At 39.7% G+C, this 23,287-nt stretch overlaps 1 protein-coding gene across 1 annotated transcript; it reads right to left on the reverse strand.

The window, feature by feature from the left end:
• Positions 1–250: 250 nt before the first annotated feature.
• LOC122639352 (coenzyme Q-binding protein COQ10 homolog, mitochondrial-like) lies at positions 251–16,645 on the reverse strand. Its single transcript, XM_043832179.1, has 4 exons — positions 16,179–16,645; positions 11,539–11,734; positions 927–1,058; positions 251–645 (listed from the first exon to the last, which is right to left on the reverse strand). The coding sequence occupies exons 1-4, from the start codon at positions 16,484–16,486 to the stop codon at positions 523–525; spliced, it is 759 nt and encodes a 252-aa protein (XP_043688114.1). The 5' UTR covers positions 16,487–16,645; the 3' UTR covers positions 251–522.
• Positions 16,646–23,287: the final 6,642 nt, after the last annotated feature.

Here is a 23,287-nt window from a genome sequence, read left to right on the forward strand (position 1 = left end):
AATTCCATGTAAAATAGACAAACCGAGTATCTAAAACTGTTTAAAAAACGATCAAACGAAACCGTTTACTAAATGGTTTTGGTTTCAATAACTGAAACCGTCTAATAAACAGTTCGATTTTGGTTTCACCTAAAAAATCTTGCACCGAACCGATTAACACCCTTTACTATTGATAATGGTAATAATCAAGATACATAAGCGATACATATTGATCACTCTGGGGAGCCCAAAAAATGGAAGAAACAGCTTGTCAATCCACACGTATGAGGTGCAAGACCCACTAGTGTTGGGACAGAAAAGGAAGAACAGCAAAATGTGTTAGGGTGAGCATTTTCAAATTACTCACTAATATTCATCAGACAGTAGGGAACTTGAAAGAAAATGGGTATTAGCAAGGAGCATACTTGGGCATGTTAAATCAACTGACCCAGACTATAATACAGCAGTTGAACCGCCACTTGAGTGATGCAGGTGATCATTCTATGGTTTCCATGTCTTGTACATCTCAATGAAACCACCTGTTTATACCCTATGTCCATAAGAATTTTCAAGTACTTGGACCCCGGGTCCATAAACCAAACGGCAGCGGCCAGTGAATGATTCAACGAGTCGAGAGACAACCTCCTTGAAGAACACAGATGCTACCTGTTATGCAGAAACCATCACTAACAACATGGAGAAACTAATAAAGTTCACAAACCTCATTAGCAACCAAAAGTGCTATCATTCATGGAAGTTCAAAAATACTCTCCATCAACCGTACGTAAGTTTCTAAAACTGCTATTCTATAAACTTGTTGAACATGGGATTTCGTCCACATGAAAGATTGCAATTTTATCAATTAAGGATGACTCACAGCACTAACTTGGTTATGATTCTTTAGCTTGAAGAACAAATAAATACAAAGAACTTAATACAGACAATACCTGACGATAAAGTGGTGACTGGAACTTGAAGTCCACCGAGAAATAAAGGTCAGTAGTTCCTGGAACGGGTCCAGGATTAAATTCCCAGATGTTTATCAAATGATCAAAAAGACTACTCTGTGACACAGTCGTCTGGAAGTTTAAAAAACATAAGATAGGTAAGTGAACCAGCAGTAGAGGGGTGGGAACTCAAAAGAGTAGAGTAGGAAAGATAAAAAACGCAGCAAAGAATACAAACTAAATATACACTAAGTTATAGGAAATCAAGCTACCGAAATCAAAATCCAAAAAATCTTAGTTATTAGTTTAGATCTTGACATGATTTTATGTATCTCACAGACCAAAGAATGTCATAGTTTGCCTAACATTTTTTTTCCACAATATAGTTCCAAAGAGAAATCCCTTGAACTTCCCCGATTTCTACGACACATCTTACATTTTAGCAAGTAGATAAATATATAAGAAACATCTTATCTTTCTTTCTTTCTTTCTTTCTTTTTTTTTTTTTTTTTTTTTTTTGATGAATAAAAATTATATTACGAAGAAGAGGGAAAGAATATACAAGCCCGAGAGCAAAGAAAAAGGAACAAAAGAACAAAGAAAACAAACAAGAAGCCTAACCAAGAGGCAGAGGGTGGCTGCAAAATGGAAAGGGGCAAACCCCAAGACACAACAATGAGCCTGTTCCTTGGGAATCCCTTACAGGTAAATGAGGGAGCAAGGCAAGCTTGGAGATAATGTCAAAGAAGATGACATTCCAAATCTTATCAAAAGAGCGATAGTTGGAAGTCCATTTCCGAAGATTATGCTCCATACAGATGTGGGAGATGGAAGCACAAAATGCAAGCTTGCCAGCGGTCACAAATGGAGTTCCCACCAAATGTCATGTCAAACCAGATCCACTAGATCCCAAGCTGAATGCGAGCTGACTGTACCTAAAGCTGAGGGGGAGCCAAAGAATCACATGACCTCTACCACGATGACCAAGAGGGATGGAGGGAGGGAGCTTCAAATGTCAGATAATGGGGGAATGGAAGAGGGAGGGGGGGAACAAGCACCCTGAGAGATGATGGAAGCTACAAAGGAACCTTTGTCAAGACCTGAAGAGTAAATATCCCTAGAGCTCACCACTGCGGAGATGACACCGGAAGGGGTGCCACTTATCATGCCAAAGGGAGGTAGAGAGGCCATCACCAATCCTGGAGCAAATGGCATCAATAGCAATATGCCTAACTTGCAGGATCCTGCGCCATACCCAAGAAGCATCTAAGGAGGAAGCAACAGACCAAAGAGAGTCTCTACGAAGGGGCCCAACATAAACCCAAGAGATCCAAATGTTGTTCTTCTTAGAGACTAATTTCCAGATCAGCTTCAGAGTACCAGCAAGGTTGACATCCTTAATTCTTCTCAATCCAAGGACCCCCTTCAGATTTGGGGAGGCAAACAGAGGCCCAACTGATGGGATGAAGAAATCTGGCAATATCAACTCCTTTCCAAATAAAAGAGCACATAATGGATTCAGCAGCCTAGATGACGGCCTTGAGGAGACCAAACACACCACATCAGTAGATGTAGAACAATTGGAGCACAAATCTAGTAAGTTCCAAGCAACCAGCATAAGAGAGGAGTTTTGCTTTCCAAAGCTGCATCCTTTTGTGCATTAGATCCAAGATGGTGGTGCAATGGTGGGTAGTCAGTTTGGTGGTAATGAGGTGAAGGCCAAGGTATCTAACAGGAAGGGTACCAATGGAGAACCCGATAAGGTGGAGGAGATGGGCTTTGGTGAACTTGGAAACCCTAGCAAGGAAAATACGGGACTTCAGGAGATTAATGTGAAGGCCCGATAAACCTTGGAAAAGGCAAAGGGAGGACATAATAGACTCAAAGGAGAGGGTGTCGGTCTTAGAAGATTATAAGGTCGTCGGCAAAAGCAAGAAGGGAGAGATTGGTGGGCTTGCATTTGGGAATGGGAGAGATGAAGTGCTAGTTAGTTTTGGACTGGATATTACAAGAGAGGACTTCAAGGGCCAAGCGAAAAAGGAAGAGGGAGAGGGGACAGCCTTGATGAAATGGAGGGAAAGTACTCAGCCGGACTGCCATTGACAAGCACAGAGAAACAGGGGGAGGAAATGTAGGAGTGGATCCAATTAACAAAGATCTGGGGGAAAGGACATTTTGAGAAGGGCTTGGGAGATGAAATCCCATTTAATGGAGTCAAAAGCTTTATGGATATCATTTTCAAGAGGGCAGAAGGGGAATTAGATTTATGGTCAAAACCTTGAACAATCTCCTAGCAGAGGATGATGTTGTCTACAATGTTGTAGCCAGCGATGAAGGCCGATTGGTTAGCACTAACCAAGGAGTCAACAACGAGTTGAAGGCGGTTGGCAAGGATTTTAGCAATGAATTTGTAGATGAGGTTGCAGAGGGAGATGGGTCTAAAGTCTGCCATAGAGGAGGCCCCCTCTTTCTTGGGGCAGAGGAAAGAGTAATTGATACCTTGGATTTGGTTAGCGGTGTAAAAGAAACCCATGTTGAACCCATGCTGAACCCAATAGGGCTAGGGGCTTTGTTGGAATTGTGGGACAGGACGGCATCAAGGATCTCGGCATCGAAAGGGATGGCCTGAAGAGGGCCCAGAAGGTGGTTAGGGATGAACTTGTTGAGAATTTCATTAGGGAATGGAGGCTGGGGGAGAGAAGATTTCAGAGTAGGAAACAGCTTCAGACTTAATGGCATCCGACAGTGGTGAGAAGGGAGCCATCATTGGCAGTGAGCATATGGATAGAGTTGAAATTGGTTCTTATCTTTTAAGTTTTAGCCAGCAACCCTGTCCAATAAAGTTAAAATCATAAAAACTGTGTAAGCCTCCTTTTTATATTGCTTCTGAATTAGGAGTGGCAAGTTAGGACCATGGAACAAGATCTCAGCGAGATCTCGCTATTTTCTCGGTTTCGGCAACTCTCGAGAGGAAACCGTATGCGATACCAAAAACATACAATATCTCGGCCAAGATCTCGAGTTATATCTCGGACTCGACTCGAACCAGACCAACTTATAACTTATAAACCCCCCCCCTCTCGGCGAGATTTCGAACCCAAGTCGATCTCGCCTTCTCTCGCCAATCTTGGTCTATTGTGAACGGAAAACCCAACTTTGGTGGATTTTTTTGGCAAATCTCACCTATAAGTGAAGACTAAAGCCTGTGGATCCAAGCTTCAACATCAAAAGAGGGAGTTGGTTTGCTTCTCAAGAACACTGTTAGGTAACTATTCATCTCAAAAATATTTTTTGTCATAAAATCATGATCAATGTTTGTTTGTTGATTATGTACTTATTATATGTGATACAATGTCCACCGATCATTTTTTTCATAGAAACATGATCAAAATAGTAAAAAATATCTATTTTACCTTCAGCCACTCGTTTCAGTCAAAAATACACATGTATACTTGTATTTGTTTAATCTGTGTCTCTTGCTTTCTTTCCAAGTTACTAACAATTATTAACAAACCGTCGAACCATCACCATATATGATTATGAAATATGAATATGATGTTGTTTTACACCTCTATTTTAATTATATGAGTTCTAAACATTGTGTGGCTTAACCTAGGGTAGACCTCACATACGCCGTAGACTATCAACCTAGGATCCGAAGTCAAAGTACCATTTTGGCTTTGAATTTGTAAAAGCTAATGTTTCCACTGTGTTTAGAAGGCCTAACATAGGGTGGATGAAGTTTCACGACCCATCTTGGCCATATGGCCATCGAAATCCATCATCGAGTTGAGACGGGAAAAATGCAAGATCTCGCCAAGATCTCGGTATATCTCGATTTCGTGGCCTGGTGAAACCAGGGGCGAAACCGAGTTCTAAAACCTCGGTCAGGACCTGATCCACTAACCCACTTGGTTTTTTGAAATCTCTAGTTACTAATAATCCCAAACTGGATTGAGTACAGTGGAGTTAAAATGTCTACTAGTTCCTTGGTGTTTGACTAGTCAATCAAGTAGAGATGACTAGGAGTGATGCAGTGCTAGTATATGCCAGTGGAGATCAGTTTGCAACAGGATAACAGCTATAGGGATAGAACCAGACAGATAACTCGATGAACTGAAACTGATATACAGCTGTGGGAAAGAGGCAATATAAAAGAAACAATACAAAAGTAGGATATACAATACTGGAATCACCACCAGTACCCCAACCTTGGAATGCAAGGGTTCTTGGAATCACCGCAGCAGGGATACTACTGAATCATCACAGAACCAAAGAGCTGAAGCCAAACTTTTCATTAATCAAATCACTGCATTAGAAAGCATATCAAACCCCTAATTTATAGACCAACTCATCAACTTTCAATTCTTAATACAACTCGCAAATTAGAAACTTTCCTAAATTCCAAAGCTTGAGAATCAAGGGACGGGGGACCTGAAAATCGAAACATTCTAGAGCTTCTAGAGTTCTAAAATCAGATTTAACAGTTCTTTAACAAAATAGAAACAATCCAAATTAGCAACTCAATATGGACCCAACGCAACCTAAATCATGTAGAAAACTAGAAACTAACACCCAATCCCGTATATGACTCAAATCCCTCATACCTGGGCTCATAAAATTGGCTCTTTACAATAGAAAACCCAAAAATATTTAGCCCATGGCTCATATAACCCATTTGAGACTAAAAATTGAGTCTAATCAGAACTCAACCATCTCTGAACCGCAGGTTCTTCTTCCTCTTCTTTCTTCTGCTGAAACTCTGCATCAACTTTCACTGACTTTTTGAAAAAAAAACCTCAACCACAAGTTTTGTAATGATGCCGAATCATACCTACACGATCATCCTTCAAGCTGAAGTGAAATCGAAAACCATTGATATCATACCATCGAAGTAATTGCTTTGCAGTCCTCCATAGCTCTGATACCAATTAATGCAGTCTAACCTCGAACCGATGTATGCCAGTGGGAGATCAGCTTGTGATAGGATAGCAAGCATAGGGAGAGAACCAGATTAAAAGAAACCAGACAACTCGATGAACTGAAACTTGTATACAACCGTGGGGAAGAAAAGAAAAAATACAAAAGGAGGACATGATCATGAATCATCACCTCATCTACAAGACGGAAATCACCACCAGTACCCCAACCTTGGAATCACCACCAGGGATTCCTGGAATCACACCAAGGAGCCTACTAAATCACCATAGTAGGGATCATACTGAATCACCAGTCACCACAACAGGGAGCTCAATCACCCCAGAACCAAAGGGCTAAAGCCAAACTTTCATTAATCAAATCGTTGTCTTCCATTCCCCTTCATGTGCTTGCTACTTTGGAGCCCCCAAAGGCTGTTTTTCGATGGATCTATGGTATTCTGGCTGACTTTCTCTGGGGCAATTCAGAATGGGGAAAACGCAGGCACTGGGTGGGTTGGCACAAGGTTTGCAAGCCTCTTGAGGAAGGAGGGTTGGGGATCAGATTGTTGGAGGAGGTTGGCCTCTCGCTGAGACTGAAGGGCCTCTGGAGGGCCATGTTGGATCGCTCGCTTTGGAGGGACTTTTTGATGGCAAAGTTGCTGAAAAATTGCCATCTCGCCTTGGCTTTCTCTCATGGGGTGGGCTCCAAATCTTGGCAAAATACTTTGGCTTGCAAGGACACCCTACTGTCCAAGTCTAGGTGGCTCATTGGTACAGGTGACATTCTTTTCTGGTTGGACGATTGGACTGGTAGGGGGCCTTTGATGGATCATGTAGATAATGCACTCCAGATTGACACATCTCTTCGGGTTTATGATATGCTGGGGGTGGATGGCGGCTGGGACCAAATTATTTTAGGCCAAATTGACTCTGATGAGGTACGACAGAGTATCCTCCAGGGTGGCTATGCGCTCTCAGGGAAGGAGGACAGGCTGGTTTGGACTCCCTCTAGTGATTGTCGTTTCTCAGTGAAGTTTGTTTGGAATGAGGTGAGAGGTCGCTCGCCTGAGGTTCACTATTCTAGATGGGTTTGGAACCAGACTCTGCCAACAAAAATTGCTTTTTTTACTTGGCAGCTTTTTAATGGCTCGATACCTACGGACGAGTTTGTGATGGAGGTTGGTATTCTCCTAGCTTCAAAGTGCAATTGTTGCGGGAGCCCTAGAAGTGAGTCAACAGATCATTGTCTTGTGTCTAGTGGGACTGCTTCTAGGGTTTTGAGGTTTTTCTCAGGGGTTTTTGATGTCCCAATTATTCTGGCTCATGATGTTAGAAGCCGGATTTTGCTATGGCATGAGTCGGATAGTTGCAAAAGTCTCTCTGACTACATCACTGGGTTCCTGCCCTCCTTGATTGTGTGGGAGCTTTGGAAGGAAATGTGCAATAGAAGGCATGGGGAAAGGATGAGATCGGCTCTGAGTATCATTGACAGCATAAGGGCTTGGGTGAGGTGCTTGCTGTTGCCCTCCAAGCTTGGAAGAACTTCAACGACGAGGGGGCAGCAGATTCTAGGTGCCCTTGGGATTGCGGCTCCCTCAATAGCTCGGCCTATTCCAGTTTATTGGTGCCCCCCCCCCCCTTTGTGTCGCTGAAACTGAACGTGGATGGTGCATGTAGAGGGAACCCTGGTGAAGGTGGAGGGGGAGGGGTTATAAGGGACAGCGAGGGTGTTGTCCTGGCAGCCTTTGCAAACTTCTATGGCCCCTGTACGAACTCTATTGCTGAGCTGCGTGCTTTGAGGGATGGGTTGAAGTTATGTCAGGATTTGGGCCTTTCTGGGGTGGTGATTACTGATTAATTCAGACTGTTTCCACGGTGCGCATGATCAACCTCAAAAGGTGTGGTTTATGGCAGGGATGGTACTGGTTTCAGGAATCTTTGGAGCTGATTGGCTTGGTCAGGCCTTGCATTTCCTTTACATATAGGGAGAGCAATAGGGCGGCAGACTGGCTAGCAAATCATGCTTGCGATGAAGGGCTCTCCGCCACGTTCCGTCAGGGCAACTTGCCACAGGGAGATTTCCAACGTATCCTGAGGGAAGATAGATCAGGTTTGCCTGTTCCCAGGCAGTAGTGTCCAGGTTCTCATGATTCTTTATTCTTTATTCTTTATTGGGTTAGGGGTAAGGCGGCATGTTCTCCCCCCCCCCCCCCCCGTGTATTCCTTTATTCTTTTTGGAACTCAATAAAAGTCTAGGGGCTGCCCCGGGTCCCAGGTAATATTCGGGTTAAAAAAAAAAAAACTCATAAATTAGACACTTACCCAAATTCCTAAACTTAACCAGGGAATCTGAAAATAGAGACATTCTAGAGCTTCTACAGCTCTAGAGTTTTAGAATCAGATTCAACAGTTCTTTAACAAAATAGAATCAATCCAAATTAGTAACTCAATATGAACCCAATCTAAGCTAAATCTTTAAAAAAAAAACTGAAAATAGAAATTAGAAACTAACATCCAATCCTGTTTAACACTCAAATCTAATACACGGGCTTATAGAATTGGCTATTTACAATAGAAAACCCCAAAATACTTAGCCCATGGCCCATATAACCCATTCGGGACTTGAAATGATTCTAATCAGAACTCAACCAACTCTGAACCATGGGATCTTCCTCTTCTTTCTCCTGCTGAAATTCTGCATCAAGGAGTTTACTACTAACTAGTCATAGCTGACTTCTTAGATCAACTGCTTGGCATATGCTTCTAAACCAAAGGTAATAACTTGTTAATATGCCCCCTTTGTTACTCTTTGGCATATGACCTGTTGTTTGCCATTTATTTTTTCATTTATTCACAGGCACATAGATTTAGAATGTAGAAACACCTCAAGGATTAAACAGAATGGTTAAAAAAGGCAATTTGCTCTATCATTTTATCACTTAGTTGTATTTTTGTAAATGCTGATTGGAATATATAGAGTTATTATTTTACCATGGCAAGGCAAAAGGCATGGTGGTCTTAGTCGTCATAACTGCACTTGCAGTATCCATGTTGGGAACTTCTCAGCCAAGCCTAACCTCATATAAAATAGCCAAATAATGCACGTCAATGTCCTAGACTTCGGTTAACCGATCTCATCAACTCCTGGGAAGGTTCAAGTTGGCCACTTCCCAAACAACCCGAACTGACAACCACCCCCCCCCCCCCGCACCTGAGGAATTCCAGGATACGGGTTGAGGTGGCCAAGAATTTGGGAGAAGTGTTGCAATATGTAAATAAATTAGTTACGTAGAACAGTCACAAGTGATAACCAGTCCACAAGAGGATCACAAACTTCAGGGCCAGCAACAGTAAATACTTCGATCTGTTCTCAGATTTGCAGGAAATTTCAGAACAATAAAGTAAAAAAAAAAAAAAGAAATCGAGGTGAAGGAAGATAGTGAGTAGTCTCTCCCAAATTCGGGTCTCTCACCCATGGCCTCTCACTGTATTTTGTTCTCTCACCAATGGCATCCCACCATACTCTCTCATAGAGCAAAGCACAAAGCTATATTTTTTTCTCAAACTCATTAATCAAAATCGTGTACAAGGCTGCAGACTTGTAGCCCCTAACAAAATTATATAGAAGACTCAAAAACATACTCAAACACTAAAAAAGAAGGGCCTAACCCAATCCTTAACTAACGAAGTAACATAAACTGACTAAGAAATTAAAATAATGAAAGAAATTGACTCAGAACTGGATTCTGACTAAACTAATGAAGTAAATCCCGTTTTCCTACTTTCTACCCATATTTTAGGCCCATTAAAGTGGCCCATTACAAAGAAAACCTATGGGATCAAAGGCCCAATACCTAGATAACCCAACCCAAGGCTTATTTCCAATAAAATAAGCCCTCTAGGTGACTTATCTACATCAATTAGTGTAAAAGAAGAAGATGAGAAAAAAACCTAAGCAGTTGCACCATGAATTGAAGCATTCACACTTGACACTATGAGTAAATTCTGAATTGCCTTGAGTTGTGAAAAGAAAAACAGTCACATATTTACAGAAGTCATCTTGTCTATAACTAATAGTACGCCTAGGCTCCAATTAATAAGAACTTAACAAATAGAAACTTAAGCCTTCATAATTATAAAATTGGGTTGTAAATAAGGTCCAAATAAGTACACTTTGTCTATTACAAACCATAGCTAAACCGGGGCCAACTGGCCAAATTTCATGAAATAAAAGCAATCCCAAGTCTGGCACAACCCAAGGATTAATGTGCAATTACTCACAAAAATGCCACATTAATAAGAGTTTAGAGTGGGAAATCAGTGCAAAGGGGCTCACACTAATAGATGCTTGGAGATGGATTTTGGCATTGAACTATATTTAGTGGAACATTGATGAATTCTTAACCTTCAAGAAAAAGGATACTAGCAAATAAACCTAATTCAACACAAGAGAGAGCAGCACAATTCCTTTCTCCTTTTTGTTCCCTTCGGATACCAAGCTTTAATCAAATAAAATCAAGCTGCAACTAGTCTCCCTCGCTGTAATGATCAAACAATTCATGATCACCATACTTTACAATGAAAGTGGTGGGTGATGGACTGTGGTGTAGCAGATAAGGTTGCCTATGGACACAAGGATGACTGCTTCTGACAGTTGAACCACCCAAACTGCCAGACCATCAATAAACTGTTGGACAGCAGGCTAATATGAAATGGGTAAGAATTGAACCTGCTTCACTCTCTACTTGCAATAGATACTGCTGTACCAAGGTCATTCTTCTAACCTGGTTTGACACAATTAGATAAAAGGGCGTACACAGTGCACGAGTCTCCCGCCACTGTGGGGTCTGGGGAGGGTCATAATGTACGCAGCCTTAACCCCCACTTCGCGGAGAGGCTGTTTCCCAACTCAAACCCGCGACCACTAGGTCGCAATGGAGCAACCTTACCGTTGCGACGAGGTCTGCCCTCTATTTGACAAAATTAGATAATAAATGGAAGAAAAAAAAAATGACTTAAATGTATCACTAAAGTGCAGCTGTAAAGACTTGGACACACAAATACAAACCATATAAAATTAAAGAGGTGGAAGAGCACCACTACGACTCATATTAAAACACAGTAGTTTTCTCAACTATATCATATGAACATATTAATGAGAATCATTCAGATGCATGGACTTGGGTCAGACTGCCAAAGCACCAACCATTTTGCCTGAATGTTCTGAACGGTCTGATGCGCAGTCTATTTTTAGAAAAATTGCTTTGATGAATCAAAAACTAAAAATCTTTGCTGGATATGCTTTGGTGTCAGCTCATGGTTGAGTTGCACCACCAAATTTGTAGGCAATTCTCCCCGAAAGGGGGAAAGGGGGGCATATCCATTATTCCATCCAACAATTTAGATTGGCAAGTCATCACTCCATGTGGCCTAAAATCTGCTATAGGTTTTGCCTAGGATTTTATATCCAAATTTTCACTATATTTTTCAATGATCATACCGAATAAAATTGGAACCAAACCCAAACCACAACCTCCCAACCACGAATTTACCAAGTACCAGGAAAACACTGCTTTCATTTTCAAGTTAAGAGTTTTGAGAGTTAGAAGCTTTTTTCCACTTTTGGCCAACAAAGCAGATTATAATCAAGATATAAATATAAATAACAACACAGTTTCATAAAAACTACAGACCTTTATAAACTTTGGTTTGTTCAGCTCTACATGGGACACGTAGCTCTCAACCAAAAATTTAAAGCCAATCTCCAGCTCAGCATCAAATGACCCGTCACTGTAGCGCTTACATATCTCAGATTTCTGACACCATGGGACAAAATCTTGATACAGGTCAACAGCTCCAACCACAGCAAATAACTGTTCCGGAGAGTATCTGATTATCACAAATTCCATCAGCTTGTTTGTAAGCAATAAAACTAGGTACTCTGTACAAAAAATAATGAATAATAAATAATACCACTTTGTACATGTAAATGTATTAATTGATAAAGAATTTCTCAACTAAAAAGGACAGGCATCTACCACTCTGACCTTGAGGAAAAACCATTCTACAAAGATGCAGGTCTGAGCATCAAAATCTGAAACAAAAAATCACTTGACAAACCACCCCCAAAAATAAGATTAGTGGACTTGGTACATAACAACTGACCTCAACTAAGCCTTTTCCAACTAAATGGGGGAAGATAAATTCTTTTAAATATTATTAAATATATTATTGAGTATTTTAAGATTGGGGACAGTTTGCTTACACAGCCCGTTTAGAAAGTCCTTCTAATGGGGTATTCTAAGTCAACTAAAGACTACAAAGGGTGTACCCAGTGCACGAGGCTCCCACCACTGCGGGGTCTGGGGAGGGCCATAATGTACGCAGCCTTACCCCTAATTTCTCAAAGAGGTTGTTCCAAGACTCGAACCTGTGACCACTTGGTCACAATGGAGCAACCTTACCGTTGCACCAAGGCACGCCCTCTTAAGTCACCTAAGGACTAGGTTTAAGAAATCCTCAAGTAAACCAGAATCGCAGGATAGGAACGATAAACCAGCAAAAGGAAAATTTAAATGCTCATTCAAAACAACTCAGATATGCAAGAAATTCTAGTCGAATGGTCTAATCAAGCAATAGGAACAGTTAACCAAGAGATGATTGAAACTGAAGGTCAGATTTAAAGTTATGGAATAATCCCACTTTTAGCAGGTTATGAAACCCAGATAAAAGATAGAAACAAGAATTAGTAGCAGTCAAAATTAGTCACTACCAGAATTAGTAACTCATACTTAGAAACTCAGAAATTTAGAAAGTGGAGATTTAGAAACAGAAACTGAAATTAGAAATAGAAAGTAGATTCAGAAACCAGATTTTAGAAAGTAGAATTGAACCAAGATTCTGATATAGTTTGAGAAAAATAAACTTTAACAGAGATTGAACATAGGATTCAACAGATGGATCAATAGCAAGAATAAATAGATCTGATTGTAATTTGTAAATTAATGCAGCTATTAATCTCGTGTAGAATAGAAACAAAACAAACTATAGAATCTCAGGTTAAGAAATTATGACCTGTTTGCAGGAGAAAAAAATAGATAAAGGAGAGAGATAACAATCAGGAATCCACCCGATTAACTCTGCTGAATCCACAACAGTCCACAGAAGTAACACTGTTGAATCCCACAAGAGTAAGCCTGCATCCACAGACCAAAGAGCAACCAAAGCCATCATTCATTCATTCATAAATTCATGGTTAGGGCTGTAGCCCCTTACATACTTTATATAGAATAGTGCTAGACAGACTCTGACTCAAAAAAAGAAAAGGCCTAAAACAATCCTGAACTGAGAAGGCAAAACTTACCTTCATAATTGTCAAGGCGGCAAGGCGACCCAAGGAGGTGGAGGGGTGCCTAAGCGCTTAGGCAACCAAGGCACCCCCAAGTGTTATTTTTTAATTCCACCCTTTTCTAACATTATTTAGTATGCTACAATATATACCTTATATCATCAAAAATCAACATTAAGCCACCTCAAGTCATCAAAAATCAACATTAAGCCACATCAAGTAATCAAAAATCAACATTAAGTCATCAAAAAATCAAAAATCAATATTAAGCCACATCAAGTCATCAAAAATCAACATAGAACTAGAAGCCAGCAAAACTGAAGAAGCAAGCTATTGGAAGTTTGAAACAATCAAAACATACATCTGGTTTATACTATTCTTAGAAAATATGATCTTATCTATAAGTAATTAAATTGCTCTCGATTTAGAGAAATGTTCTTGTTCTCTAAGAAGTTTGACTAGCCAAATTATTTTATTTTTACATGAGACTTTTGTATTAGGTAGAGCTCAAAATCAGCTTTCCAACAAATCCACAATTGCTTAAATCGGATTTATATTGAAGAAGTTACGTTCCAGTCAAACCTTATTTGGTATACGTGAATGCTGTCAACACCGCTCTGAATGAATATATTTTTTTAGATATAAAAAAAAAATGAATATTTTACCGCACTTTTGGTTTTTAGCAATGTTTTACCATATTAAGATTTATAGAATGAGAAAAACCCCAAAATTTTAAAGTTGAAAATTTCACTTACTGCCGAAAATCCAATTTTTGTTTTTCAACTGGGGGGTGACTTTACATCCTTCTGGAATTTAATTTTTTAATTATTTTTATTGGATTTTCAAATAGGGGGTATTTGCTTATTTATGAATAATATCTTAAGTGAATGCTTAAATGATATTTGGAATAAATAAGTGCCAAAACCGGGTTCGATAACAATAAAATCAGTGCCAGGCGCTTTGCACTAAGTCGACCGTCGCCTAGACCCCTACAGAACCACCTGGACGCCAAGGCAGGGCGCCGCCTTGACAACTATGCCTACCTTCCTTCGTTTACTTCCTTCTGCTTAAATTCTGCATAACCTTCCCAAAAATTTGTCACATGGGAAATCAAATAGGGCACAAATTTAATGGAGAGATTGACCCCTAGGTAACTTGCTCATGTCAAGTTTCAGTCCAGAACGAAGCTTGCCAAGTGGCAAAATAGAGCTCTGAAAAATCTAGGTGTGGACACAAATTGTCCACATGGAATACCAATTTGTCCCTATGCCTTATGTGGATCCCACAACCCACATGATGGACCCCACACCCATCAAATGGGCCCCACGTCCACAAGACCCACACTTTCTAGTCCACAGGATCACTAAATGGCCAATGTTCTTAGCTTATTGACAAGCTCACAAACATGTAGCACATTTAGTCTCTCTCCGCTTAAGAGTTAAGACCAAGAGGCCCCACTATTAAAAAGGGTGGTTGAAGGGCTAGCTAGCGTATATAAGGAGTACTCCTCTCAAAAGCTTCCCTCAAATCAGTTTTCACAAGTCCCACACTTGGAAAGCTCTCTGAGAAGCAGTCTTCAAGGGGTCTTCAAAGGTTTCGAGCTTTCTTCAACTTCAGGCAAGCCATTCCAGAAAGCTCTCTAAGGGAGGAACACACCGCCTTTCAAGGATAATTACTCTTCAAAATTGAGAAAGCGTGAAGCACAAAGTGAAGAACCACATCCTACTACACCTTCAAGGCTGGAATATGCCATTTGACCTTTGTCTTTCCATCTTCTGTTGTAAATCATCGATCAGAGGTTTTCACGCTGTAGTTGAGCTTATAAAACTAAAGAGTATACACCACATTTGATACTAATCCAGGTCTTCATGTAATTTGTGTTCCAAGTTTTGTGTTTGGCTCCAAACTTCCCTAGTGACTTCGTCAACCAAAATCAGTTCAGTATCAGGGCCAAAAATCCTTTTTCATTACTGCTTTTCCCCGACTCAAGACTACAAGGGCATAATAGGGTGAAAACTGAAAACTGAATTAGAGTTCCTCCAAACAAAATTGACTCCGACCAGGACATAATTGAAGCTATGGAGGTTGCTGGCCTAGGCAAGATTGCTTGTGGCAATGGAAAGAACAATGAGTCGAGATCACCCACTTCAGTCCCCAACCCAAACTTACAAAAGCATGTAACCCTCCCCAATAACTATACGGAACCTCTTCTCGACTGTTCTTGTTGTACCTCTAACATTAAGTATTTGGATGAAACAACTGAATTAGAATCATATGGCCATGAATATGAGTTTTCTCTTTTCCTATTCAAGTGTATTTCCTTATCCTCTTCCCCATTAGTGGCCATTACATTTGTAATTTCATAATAGTCTGAAAAACTTCTTTGTACTCAACAACGACCTACGATTCAAGATTCATTTACCAGATGGCTAAAGTGACTTTGTTATAATCATGTACTTTGACAATATGAGAATGGGAGAAAAAAATTCCTCCTTGAATCTCCAATGTAGGAAAGAGAATTCACCAGCCCATTGTTGTCATTATAATTAGAAAACTGGTTCCTTACCACACATTTTTGTAAGTATTTCTCATCAGGCTACCAGAGATGGTAAATAAATACCCAGAATAACGGAGAAAGCAAAACCTAAAACATAGCATAAATGGGTTTCAGAGGGTATAGTGATGGAAATTAGCTAATCTTTGGAAGTACAAATTACCTTAATTACAGAAAACAAGAAAGAAAAAAGAAGAACCCCTATTCATATATTGAGGAAATGACTACCTAAGAAATTGCATAAACTACCATATTTCTGAGAACAATAGCATTTTAATGGGAAGAAGGAAAATGGAGGGCATTCAGCAACCAGACAGAATCCATAACTCAAAAATGACAGTTAGTTAATCAAGAAGCTCAAGACCAAAAACAAGACAGAATCCATAACTCAAATGAAGAACTAATTAAGAAATAAGTCCAAGGTCGCATACCCAATAACACGCTTCTCCTCGTAATTCCTAGAAAGAACATTCCCCTCCTCCCCGTCACCGCAACCAAGGAAGCACCTTTTTTGTACAGTATTTTGCAAGCTCCCAATCGAAGGTTTGATATATTGATCAGTACCAACTAACCTATCAGCTGTTGCAGATTCAATACCCACCATGCTTCTCAAGCATCGCACCTGTACAAATTTCTCGAATAGCTGACTACTCTTAGCAGATCTAATCAACAGTCCCACACCATTTCTACGCGATACCAGCATCCCAACTACCTTTGAAGCTGACATAAATGACGGCATTGTAAAAGGGGACCGAGCAGATAATAAATATCCGTAAATTTGATACCAGCAACCGAAAACCCTAATGATGGATTAAGTGAAACCCTTGAATCGGAGGCTCACGACAGAAATGCTGGAATTTTTTTCCCCACAAATCTAATCCATCTAAAACCAACGAATTGCAGAGTTTAAAAGCTTTCCGTATCCGTTTCCAAAGGAACAAAAAAGAACTCCTCACAAATTCGTTCAGATGTCTAGATTGATTTGAAGAAAATTCATTTTGTTTTGAAATGTCCTGATCAAACAGCGGCTCTTTCTGGTTTACCGTTTATGAGGAAACAAAAGGTAAGAAGGATCAAAGAAGACCTTTGAAATCCGGGACAAAACGAGAGCGAACGTTTGAAGGGATCAGCCAACAGCCCTCAACAATCGTCAATCAAAAATACTGCGAGCTGCGAGCGAGAGCAAGAGAGAGAGAGTTGACGAGGTATCGGAGTCAGAGATGATGAACCGCCCTGCTTTATTTACCTCTTCAGCTTCTTCCTTGTTGCTTCTACAAAAGGCTCTCCACCTATTCGAGGAAGCGAGTGCAATACGGCATTCCCTCTCTCTCTCCTTAGGTAAAGGGGTCAATTTCAAACCGAAACGTCTACCAAAAACGTAAAAATAAATCGATTATTTTTTTTATTTTATATTTTTTGGTAATTAGAAATCTAATTGAGGGTTTTTGAAGATTCAACAGGTTCTAGAATATAAGGAAAAAAGAATCATGATCTAAGAGTTATGGATTGAGAGTGAATTGTATCCGCTAGGGGGAGGAAGGTCCGAGTTTCGCAAGGCAGAGATGTAAACAGATCGATGGATTTTTTTTTTTTGGTAAAATAAACGGATCGATGGTTGAAAATTCAAATTCGATTTGTATCTGAATTCGTTTAGAGGTATCCGTATTTGGCCAGGGAATATCTGGATTCAATCACATCTGATCCGTATCCGATCCGAATCTGATCCGTTTACATCCCTGGAAAGAACGCCACCCGGTTGTGCGTCTGGGTGTGTACCTGTGTGCCCAGACACAGCCGAGCACAAAATGACCGGCCCGCCCCTAAAGAAAGGCACAGGTGTGTCGGTCATTTTGCCCCTAGTTGTGTCTGGGCACAGGTACACACCCAAACGTATGACTGGGGTGGCATTCTTTTTCCCTTTTTTTATACTTATTGCGACCAAAGTGAAGTATAAAAATGAATTTGGGGAAGCATTCTTTGAGGGGAGTGTGGCCCTTGAGCATGCATGGCGCCAATGGGAGTGCGCAGAGACATCTACAGAGTGGTCATTTCAGCCCTTAGTGTCTGGGCATAGGGCGCACACTTGACAGTTGACACTACTTTCTTCCAACGAATTTTTACCATTATGTCACCATAAAGCTCTTGCATAATTTTCTAATTACCATTGGAAATGAAATGATTTTTTTCTTCAAAAAAAATTGTCATACTGAAAAGGGCAAAAAACAAGATTTTTCATATAAAAAAAGGGGGTAAGAGTTCTCTGTGGGGAGTGTGACCCTTAAGCATGTGTAGAGGCCAATGGGAACTCACGTGGAGGCATCAATAGGGCGGTCATTACTGCCTTTCAAGAGCGGTGGTGTGGTCATTTCGTCCCCCTCTATGCTTGGGCTGAGAGCGCTTATTCCTCCACATAAAACTATCTATAATAAATTACAAGATTACCCAATAATGATTTTAGTTTACATATATTTTTTTTAAAGATTAGTAAAAAATTATAAGGATGTAAAGGATTATAGTCCAAGCATACTCAGACTCAAAAACAAAAAGCAGCCTATAGCTAGATATTCCACTTTCGGCATTGCCATCTGTTAGATATTAGTTTATTATAAACCTTCTTAACTTTAAAGTTATGAAGGGTAGTCATTTACTATTTTACCCCTATTCTTATGTTTATATTGTAAATCCTTTTCTCTATGAAAGCAATGGATAGCTCTACGATTGTGAGAGCTCTTCTTCTCATCTCTCTTCTTCTCTTCTCTTCACTCTCCACTTCAAAACTACATGGTATCAGAGCGGATCCATTAAATCAGGGCACACTTGCGATATTCTCTCTGCTCATTTTCTTCCTCTATTTTCTCTTTTCTTGTCTGCAATTTCTAGTTCTTCTAACCAGAGGGTGCGAGCTTCAGAACAGGTGTGACTTCACCCCTTCTCTTTGTCTATTATTGGCTGCGGATTGAGTTTAGATGATGATGATGTAATTTTGCTTCTATTTCAAAACCACAACAAATTTTTTAAGGATTTTATGGGGGTTTGGTGAAGGATTTCATGGCGGCAGAGCACTAGCATGCTATTTAGTTAAAGTTTTTGAAGTTCGATTGTAGGAGGCTTGATGGCTCTACAGTTTTGTGTGCAGTGTTGCTTGCGGTAAGGTATTAGTGTGGTTTTGTGGTAGTTTGTTTGCTGGTTTTGGAGTTTTATGTGTTGTTTTGATGGCTGCAAAGTCCTAGTGTGCATGTGTAAAGATTAGCTAACTATTTTTTGAAGTTTAGTATGCTATTGTGATCCTTGTGGGCTGATTTAGTTGGTTTATTATTTTTTTTAATCAAGTTGAGTAGCAGCAAGTTGCCTACTAGGTGTTTGATTAAATACCTGTGAAGTTCTTTAGAGTTTTTTGGTGAAATTTCATGAGGGAAAATATGGGAGATGATGATAAGAAGAATGTCGTGGTTACGGAGGTGATTTTCTCATCCTCCAATTGAATCACAGAAAAGAAACTTGAGGGTATCACGAATTTCCAGCAATGGAGGAAGATTGTGAATCTTATATTAACCGGTCGTGACCAGCAGGCTCACTTAACTGGAATTAGACCTGCTGATGATTCTACTTGGGATATTGTTGATGCCCGGATACTTGAGCAGATGTTGAATTCGATGGAGAACCATATAGTAGATTTGGTTACTGATGAGCACATTTATGTGTGAAATCTTAGGGTATAGAGCATACATTTTACCACATTGGACAGAGTTACTTCAGTGCTTTCTTGTGCTTTTCAGGTTTTAGGTGAATTCTTGTGAAAATGGAACAAAAGATGCTAAGAATAGTCGGAAGCGCCTAGGAATCGAGAAAATCAAGTTTGGATTGAGCACTGAAAGAATCAAGCCACTCAATCAAATTTGAACGTGAGTATAATGGGCCCCTTTGCATAATTTTGAGGTGTTAATAGTATGGATACGTAGCCCGTTGAATCAGCTTCGCAACGGTTCAAATGGCACTTAATTCCAAGTTGAAACGAAGAAGTTACGACCGTTTCGTGGATAAGGGTTTATTTATAATTATTGATAGTTGACCGGGGACAAAGTAAAGCGGAAGTTCGGATTCTAGAGGCCTTAGCGCAATTATCAGAAGTTATCTTTCTGTCAGCCGAAAGATTCCATTTGGAAGGCTCTGGAGCAGTCCAACTTCAACTTGAGATATCTTGGGCTCCCGAATTCCAAATTGGACCAAATTTGGGTCTATTTTGGGTGATTTTTCACAAGGAATGCAATAGTGAGACCTATATAAGCATCCCATGCTCCACATTTTTTTTGAAGGATAGAATTAGTATTTTGTTTATTCTTTGAGTGGAGTCCTAGTCATAATTCTCTCTCCTCCAACTTTTCAAGGGCACTTTTGGGATTTGACTATGGATAGATTTAATTTGAAAAATATTCTCTTATCCTTGGAAGGTTGAAAAGTCAAAGATGCCTTGATCTCATTGCTTGGAGAAGATATCTACAAAGAAAAGAAAGCATAAGAATAGAATAGGAAAGATATTTTTTGAGAAATAGAAGGTTTATGTAGCTTAGATTTTTATCTCTCTTAGTTTCTATTTTTCTCTTTTTTTCTTGGGATTCAAACAATGTAAAGGAGGAAGGAGAAGGGAATTTTTCTCCTACAATATTTCTCCTACCTCTTCTCTCTTCTCCTCTCCTTCCCCCTATAAATACCTATGCTTTTGGGTTGTAAGAGAGTGAGTTCTAGTTCAGTTTTTAAGTTAGTTTTAGTTAGTTTAATTCAGTTTTTAGTTCAATTAGTTAGTGAAATTTCATTTTCTCTTCTTTTAGTTTTTGGCTTTCTAAGTTGTAGTTTGATTTCATGCTTTCAATTCCATGATTGTAATGCTTTTGATTCATGCTTTAATTTTATGTCTTTAATATGGTTGTAATAATTCTAGTTTAGTTTCAAGCTTTTTAGTCTAAGTTCCTAAGTTGATGACAAGACTTGGAGATTTAAAAGAGGAAGCCATGCAAGGTTTGTTCAAGTATTCAAGCTCTTCAATTACATTCATGCAAGCAATTTCAGTTTGTGTCAAGCACATCCAGGTTTTTACTCTCTAAACTCTTAAACTCATTCTCCCTCTCTTCTATCTCATTCTCTCTTCTTCTATCTCATTTTCCTTCTTCTTCTTTTGTTTTTTTTTTTATATGGTTGTGGTGTGTGACTACAATTTACCCCTTCCAATCCGCGTTAGTTTGATAGGTTAGATGGATATGTGTTAGGACGCCAATTTAATTCATGCCAATTTAATTCGTTAGATACTTGTGAGTTAGGACAAATTAATTTGTTAGTTTAATTAGTTTAATTTAACACTTTAATTTGGTTGACTTTGCATTACTTTAAAGTGAGTAAAATAGGGTGGCGTATATCTCCTTGAGTTCGACCCGTAGCTACGATTGATCCGTACGCTTGCAGTTATTATTTTGTGCAAACAAGTTTTTGACGCTGTTGCTGGGGAGATTATTGTCCACTTTATTTTTCTGATTTTTAAGTAATTCGGAGTGCTTAGTTTCTTTTCTTTTTTTCCTTTTCTTCAAAAAAAAAAAAATCAGTTTTTGAAAACCTCATCTTGTTTTTCTTCTATTTCAAAGACTGTGCGCCCAATCTAAAGTCTTTCATATGCCCAAACCCAGCCTCTTTTGGTGTCCCTCATAGGATTTGGTTACCTATGACGCTGCATCTTGACTTGGTTGGGTGGATTGGCATGTGACTTATCTTTGGAGGTGACCAACTTTGACAATAGGAAAGCGACATAGTGAGTGGCTTGGAAATAGAAACGTATAGTAGTCCTTCATTCTACATCAGAATCCATTTGGAGTCGTCCGTACGTGGCTCTTGAAGACTATACGGGTTCCCTTGCTGTCAACCTATATGGCAACCTTACAGCTTTGGAACCATTGTTTCAATCCTTGAGGGCAATGCACCAACTGTCTATTTATTTCCTCTTGTTTTTAGTGAATTCTTTCTAGTCTTTTATTTTTCTTTAATTTTTCTAAGGGAGACCTCAATTTGGGATAGGTGGTTAGTTTAGAATAATGGGAGATACACTTCCACCTATGACTTTGGGGGAAAGGTGAAAATAGGCTAAGGCACATATGACTTTGGGAAAAAGATGGAAACAGGCTAAGGGGGCCAAAAGTAGTGAATTAGAGAACCAATTTGCACCACTCTAGTACAATTTCGTTCCCCAACCTATCTATGGGCTTTCGGAAAATTTTGATTGATCTCATCCCCAGGCTATCCATGTTATGGACGGATACCCTAATCTTTATGGGGGGAGCTATGGTGATGAGAATGTGAGTCCTCTATTTCAGTACAATTCTTTTGACACTTACAATCAGGGGTGGAGTGATCATCCCGATTTCTCGTGGGATCAATGGAATAACCAAGCTGGACCACCCAATTTGCAATGTCATGGTCAGTTTGGTCCTCCAATGCCCAACCCTCCATTGAATCTCAATGGGCTACCTCTCCTTGAACCATATCACCAACCCCCTGAGTTTCAGAAAATGGGTGAGGAGGCCAGACTGAGTGAGATTGAGAAACACATAGCCCTTCTCACGACAAGCCACAATACCATGGAGAAGCAACTCTCTCAACTGATCACCATGTTACAGGAGGAGGAAATGGGTACATTACCTAGTCAGCCTGAACCTAGTCTATGTTACCAGATTCCTGGTCAGAATGAACCACCCCATCCCCAGTTTAATGATGTTGAAAGTCCACCACCTCAGTTTGAGGTTAATGAGAGTCACTCCCAACAAGATGATTTTCAAGATGATTTATATGTTGAGATTGAGTCTCCTGAATATGTTAGTGAAGCGAAGTTTGATGAACTACCTAGGGAGGTCCAACTTTTGCCTAAAATTTCTGATCTTAGTGAGCCTAGTGTTTTCATTGATTTAGAATCAGATTTTTATGATAGCATTGAGACCCTGGAAATTCGATCTCCCCCTCTCTCTTAGGAAAACCCAGATAATTGTCATTTTGAGGATTCTATTGTCTCACATGTTGATTTGTCCAAACCTCCTATGTTTGATGATTGTATTGAGGAGGACAATCTTAGTCATGATGCTTTTGAAGCAAATTATCATGATTCTTATTTGGAAAATCAAGTTATGCAAAGGACGGATAATTTTATTTCTAGGATTGATTTGAGTAAACCTCCCATTTTTTATGATTATCTTGATGAAGTTACTGATATTTATGATCCTTTTTATGGTTACTGCGATCCATTTTTGGTTGGCTTTTCTAAACATGACATGTGTTCTACATTACAAACGGGAGAGAATGAGAGGATTTATGGCATGAGTTTTAATGCCTTCATTTTCCATTGTCCCATGAGGACAGATTTTTCTATTGGATATTTCTTAGTTGTGCTTAACTTCTATATTATTTTTCGCTTTTCTAAAATTCATGGTTGAGTGTTTTCTGGTTCTAAAGCTCTTTCTACAGTTGCCGGCCATGGATTGAGATTTCTTTTGATGCCCCAAGTACTTGT

The sequence above is a fragment of the Telopea speciosissima genome, chromosome 9 (assembly GCF_018873765.1).
Source record: "Telopea speciosissima isolate NSW1024214 ecotype Mountain lineage chromosome 9, Tspe_v1, whole genome shotgun sequence".
In the NCBI taxonomy this organism is placed as follows: domain Eukaryota; kingdom Viridiplantae; phylum Streptophyta; class Magnoliopsida; order Proteales; family Proteaceae; genus Telopea; species Telopea speciosissima.

What these genes read in the sequence shown, in the direction of transcription:
- LOC122639352 (XM_043832179.1), bottom strand. Translation starts at nt 16,486, where the DNA reads ATGCCGTCATTTATGTCAGCTTCAAAGGTAGTTGGGATGCTGGTATCG. An exon ending in ACAAACCAAAGTTTATAAAG is followed by an intron (nt 1,059 to 11,538) that starts GTCTGTAGTTTT and finishes TTAAACTTCCAG; the next exon opens with ACGACTGTGTCACAGAGTAG. An exon ending in AGTCACCACTTTATCGTCAG is followed by an intron (nt 646 to 926) that starts GTATTGTCTGTA and finishes TCTGCATAACAG; the next exon opens with GTAGCATCTGTGTTCTTCAA.